Source organism: Xenopus laevis, chromosome 1S (genome assembly GCF_017654675.1).
Source record: "Xenopus laevis strain J_2021 chromosome 1S, Xenopus_laevis_v10.1, whole genome shotgun sequence".
NCBI lineage: Eukaryota > Metazoa > Chordata > Amphibia > Anura > Pipidae > Xenopus > Xenopus laevis.
In genome coordinates, this window is record NC_054372.1 from 2,216,943 (window position 1) to 2,223,088 (window position 6,146).

General features: G+C 37.7%; 1 protein-coding gene across 1 annotated transcript; it reads left to right on the plus strand.

The window, feature by feature from the left end:
• Positions 1-4,293: 4,293 nt before the first annotated feature.
• LOC121398278 (vomeronasal type-2 receptor 26-like) lies at positions 4,294-5,554 on the plus strand. The gene has a single exon (XM_041577277.1). The coding sequence runs from the start codon at positions 4,294-4,296 to the stop codon at positions 5,197-5,199; it is 906 nt and encodes a 301-aa protein (XP_041433211.1). The 3' UTR covers positions 5,200-5,554.
• The last annotated feature ends 592 nt before the right edge of the window (positions 5,555-6,146 follow it).

Genomic DNA, 6,146 nt, shown 5'->3' on the forward strand with positions numbered 1-6,146 from the left:
GTGCTCTGCAAACTGCCTTCCTGGATACAGAAAAATCCCAGGGAAAACAGGGGTGTCCTGCTGCTATGACTGTGCCCCGTGCTCATATGGGGAGATTTCGAATTTAACAGGTACTTAATAATAATATAAAAGAAACCGTTATGAGGATGTTTCTCTCCATCTGTTACATATTCACTCCCCTGCAAGTGTCAGTTTGCACACTCCATTGCTTTATTTTTTGTAGGGTTGTACTTACAGGCTGATCTCCTGGTAAAATGGTCTCGAAAGATTAGGGTGTACATTTGATTTATCTAATGAGGGGTCTAATAGGGGAATCTCCTACTATAATTAGTTGACGCTGTTCGTGTTGGTTGGTTGGTTAAATGTAGAGCTTGTTTGATAAACTTAAGTTGGTTTTGATTTAGAATATAAACATTTATGGAATGCTAGGGACCTGGGGGTTTCTGGATAAGAGACATTTCAGTAATTTTTGATCTTCATACCTTAAGACTACTATAAAATCATATAAACATTAAATAAACCCAATAGGCTGGTTTTGCTTCCAACAGGGATTAATTATATCTCAGTTAGGATCAAGCACAAGCGACTGTTTTATTATTACACAGAAAAAGCAAATAATTTTTAAACATTTGAATTATTTGGATAAAATGTAGTGTATCGGCGATGACCATTCCATATTTCAGAGCATTCTGGATAGCAGATTTCTGGATAATGGATCTCATACCTGTATAACAATCAAATAACCAAAATGTACAACAAAATATAACCATATATTAAAGGACTGTACCTTTTTTATGGAATCTAACAGATTCTCAAAAGGGGGGGAGGTAAACAAGATAACAGCATAGTTACTCAATACTAGAACTGAATGGGAGCATTATCAGCTTAGTGTTCAAAAAATCTATTGCAATAGGCACATTGGATATGGGGATTGGTATATAAAAAAACAACTGAACTTTTAAATTTCATTCTGGAAAAAGGTGTCTTATTTTCTTAACTTAATAAGCCCCAAAGGTTTATTACATAGTAACATGGTAACATACTAAGTTAGCTTGAAAAAAGACTAACTTCCGTCAAGTTCAACCTTTGACCTCCATTTTAAGCTGCTTAACTGCCAGTTGATCCTGAGGAAGGCAAAAAACCCCATCTGAAACCTCCTCCATTTGGCCTCAGAGGGGGAAAAATTCATTCCTGACTCCAAAATGGCAATTGGACCAGTCCCTGGATCAACTTGTACTATGAGCTATCTTCCATATCCCTGTATTCCCTCAATTGCTAAAAAAAACAAACATCCAACCCCTTTGTAATGTATCAGCCTGTACGAGTGATTCAGGGAGAGAATTCCACATCTTCACAGCTCTCACTGTAACAAACCCCTTCCCAATATTTAGCTGGAACATCTTTTCTTCTAATCGGAATGGGTGACCTCGTGTCAGCTGGAAAGACCTACTGGTAAATAAAGCATTAGAGAGATTATTATATGATCCCCTTATATATTTATACATAGTCATCATATCACCCCTTAAGCGCCTCTTCTCCAGAGTGAACATCCCCAATTTGGCCAGTCTTTCCTCATAGCTAAGATTTTCCCTTTACCAGCTTAGTTGCCCTTCTCTGTCCCCTCTCTAATACAATAATGTCCTGTTTGAGTGATGGAGACAAAACTGTACGGCATATTCTAGATGGGGCCTTACCAGTGCTCTATACAGTGGGACCCCCTCCTCCCGTGACTCTCTGCCCCATTTAATACAAGTCAAGACCTTATTTGCCCTTGATGCTGCTGACTGGCATTGCTTGCTACAGACAAGTTTATTATCTACAAGGACTCCAAGCTCCGTCTCCATTATGGATTTGCCTAGTGCAGTCCCATTAAGGGTATAAGTGGATATTGTTACATCCCAGGTGCAGGACTTTACATTTATCAACATTGAATCTCATTTGCCACTTAGCTGCCCAGATTGCCAGTTAGTCAAGATCCTGTTGCAAGTGCCACATCCTGGATGGAATTAATTGGGCTGATAGTTTTGTGTCATCTGCAAACACTGATACATTACTTACAATACCCTCCCCTAAGTCATTAATGAACAAGTTAAATAAAAGTGGACCCAATACTGAGCCCTGAGGGACCCTACTAAGAACCTTACTCCAAGTAGAGAAAGTCCCATTAACAACTACCCTCTGTACCCGATCCTGTAGCCAGTTTCCTATCCATGTGCAAACGACTTCATTAAGCCCAACAGACCTTAGTTTAGAAAGCAGTCATTTGTGGGGTACAGTATCAAACGCTTGGGCAAAATCCAAATAGATCACATCTACTGCCCCCCACTGTCCAGCATCTTACTTACCTCATCATAGAATGCAATCAAATTAGTCTGACATGACCTATCCTTCATAAAGCCATGCTGATTGCTGCTCATTTTGCCATTCACTAGGACAACATTTTGAATGTGATCCCTTAACAAGCCTTCAAATAATTTGCCCACCACAAATGTCAATCTTACTGGCCTATAATTGCCAGGCTGAGATCGTAATCCCTTTTTAAATATTGGAATAACATCAGCTTTTCTCCAATCCATAGGCACCATACCAGATGAAAGTGAATCTGAGAAAATCAAAAATAGAGGCCAGCCTAAAAACTGAACTAAGCTTTTCTAACCCCTCCTCAGGGGGTGTTATTAACTGAGGTGGAGCCATTCATTCCGTTTTGCTCTCAGTGGTGGTAATTACTCTCTTCTTGGCCAATGTACCAAGTGAGATATCTGGAAAGACTTTAATATCTGCAACAGGTTTCCAGTAAAGTGGGCTTGGAGTTTAAGATTCAGATATATTCTTCTTAGGTGTGAAAAAAGTAGATGCAGATTATTACTGTACATCTCTGGGTGCCTTAGAAGGAGATTTTTCTAATTTTTTTGGTACTTTATAGATCCTATCTAATGACAGCATTTTAGGGGTTGCCTTATGGAGAATTATATGGAGAAAACATATTTCAAATTCTTTGAGTTGTTGTAGAATTTTCTATAGCAGCCATTTTAGTTTTAGATAGTTGTGTCTTGATCTATCCTCCTGATAATATAATTTTTAGTTTAAGAGATATGACTTTTTCCTTTTGATTTCTTTCAGTAATAACCTCAGTAAATAATTAAGTGTTTTCTAAAACGTTAGATTAGATTTAGCTTCCTTGAGAAGCTCCTCTGAGTCAGCATCTCTATGTGGAGAAGAGGGGGGCTTCTATTGTTTGTGATGGTCGAATTCCCTTATTTTCCTGAGAGCCATTAAAGGCAGTGAGCTTAAGGGGGAAGCTTTTTATTAATTAATTTATTTTATTGATTTATATAATTGTGTTTTTATAGATGATGGTAAACATACAGTTTCATAGTCTCAATGGCTCCCAGTTTTGATATTTACAGATCATTCTGTAGAACAGAAAAATGTTTACAGGGGGTACATATTTGGTCACTTGAACAAAACAAAGTGGAGGAACTTCAGATTCTTAAATTGGACCAAGAAATATAATAAACAATTTGTTGGGCATTCTTCAGATATAAAAATGTATTGATTTGATGTTTTCCTTTAGTTTAAAGTAACTTTTTGAATTGAAAGAACACGGGAAGGCTGTATACATTAGAATAGAGAATAAATACCGGCCTGTTGTAAGTACATTGTTATTGTTGGATCTATGGTTTGGAGTCAAGGTAGACTTGACTACTTATTGTTCCTGAAGGCAGAGGTAGTGATGTTGTCTGTAATTGTCTGAGCAGTGGTCTGTAATGATGCAGTTGTGCACTTTCCTTATTACCCAGTTCTTCTCTGGCATCTGATATTACTAGGGCTCAATTAAGGCTACAATTATTTGTAGCACAGTGGCACTTAAGGTAAGGAATGAGTGCTCCAAAAATGTCAGCTTGGTCACAATGGAGCCCTTTAGCAAAGAGGACCTTCCAATTAGGCTACAAATTGGTCGCTCTGGTCTACAATGTCTCCCCTCAATTGTCTGAAGGAAATAAAACTCACACAAGGTGCATCTGCTTATAAGTTGACATTACTGCCTCACTGCTTCATAATAACCCTATTTTTTTCAGAACAGTAATACTTGTATGATCCCTTGACTTACATACTTATATTTGATAGATAGATGATAGAGAGAGAGAGAGAGAGAGAGAGAGAGAGAGAGAGAGAGAAAGAGAGAGAGAGAGAGAGAGAGAGAGAGAGAGAGAGAGAGAGAGAGAGAGATTTACAGTACAAATGTGTATATATGATATAAAGATATACTATGTATTTGCATTTGTTTCAGATATGGAAAACTGTCTCAAATGTGAAGACAATGAATGGCCAAATCAGGAGAAAACCATGTGTATTGAGAAGCAAATTGAATTTCTTTCCTATAAAGATGATTCCATAACTCTAGCCTTTATTATCATATATATTGTGCTTTTTATAATGGCAGCAGTTATACTGGGAATCTTTATTTCATTTCAAGACACTCCAGTAGTGAAAGCCAATAATCGAAATCTGAGCTTTATTCTCCTTGTCTCCATCAAGCTGAGTTTCCTCTCTGTATTTCTGTTCCTTGGCCAACCTACTGATATAACCTGCATGCTCCGGCAAACCTCTTTTGGAATTTCCTTCTGCATTGCTGTATCATGTGTTTTGGCAAAGACTATAATGGTTTGCATTGCATTCAAAGCCACTAAGCCTGGGAGCCCCTGGAGTAAATGGGTTGGGGTAAAAGTGGCAAACGTGCTTGTTTTTATTTGCTCATTAATTCAGTGTCTGATTAGTGTTATATGGTTAGTCATTTTACCTCCATATGTGGAGCACAATATTCATTCTGAACCTGGAAAAATCATCATTCAGTGCAATGAGGGCTCAGTAGTTGCCTTCTATATTGTCCTCTCCTACATGGGATTGTTGGCATCTGTGAGTTTCATTGTAGCTTTCTTGGCTCGGACATTACCGGACAGTTTTAATGAGGCCAAGTACATCACTTTCAGCATGTTGCTCTTCTGCAGTGTTTGGATCACAATGATCCCGGCCTATCTGAGCACCAAAGGCAAATACATGGTGGCAGTGGAGATATTTGCCATAATCACTTCTAGCTCTGGTCTTCTCTTCTGTATATTTCTACCCAAATGTTACATAATATTATTCAAACCAGAGATGAACACAAAACAATATTTGTTGGGAAAAAGTAATACATAACGGCTAATTTACCAAGTGCAGGACTGGGTTTGAAGTAGACAAGTGTGAACTGCCATGTTTTTGTATCCTCTAAGTTTGGGAGAACCAATGGAGCAATCATGCTATATAGCCTAGTCCTTACCTTGAGGCAAGGCTATATAGTTTTTATCCTCTCTCAGTGCTCTGTACACATGATACCATATTATTAATATAGCCTGTGATGTGCTTTGAGAATGAACCCTTGCAGTAGGAACATATAAAAATGAACCCCTATTTTAATATGCTCATGGACAAAACCCAAATAAGTTCATTTTGGAATTACAGAAGAAAAAAATGTGATTGCCTCAGTACTCATGCATTCGAACTAAGGGGTTTATTTACTAAACTCAAAATGCAAAAATCACGAAAAATTCGTTTTTTTTTATATATATAAAATCTGACTTTTAAAAAAAATCACAAATTTTCTGGAATTTATTAAACCTAGAGGATGGAAAAGTCAGAATCTGAAAAGCCGGCATCTCAGACCTGTCGAGGTTGCATATAAGTTAATGGGCGAAGTCCCAATGATTTTTTGATGTGCGCTGGGTTTCGGTGAAAATTACGAAAAAATCATGAAAATTGGATGAATAATTCGTGCAAATCAGATTTTTTTTCCCGCAAAGCAAATTTTCGTGAAAATCTAATAATAAATAAGTGTAAAAAACCAGAGCAGATTTGATCGGAGTTTGTAGCAGAATATATTGAGATACATTCGGACTTTGATAAATAACCCCCTAAGTGTCCATTCTTGGGCAGGAATTTAGAAGTTTTTCTTTGCTTTATGGGAGGCTATGATACGGATTTCAGGAGGAAGGGGCCTCTTTTATTTTAATTGAGGGGAGAAGGGTTTTTGTACAGGATTTAGCAGAATGTAGCACAGACTATAGTATGGTAGTAGAGGTAGGCGTTTTAGAAGGCCAGTTATTAGC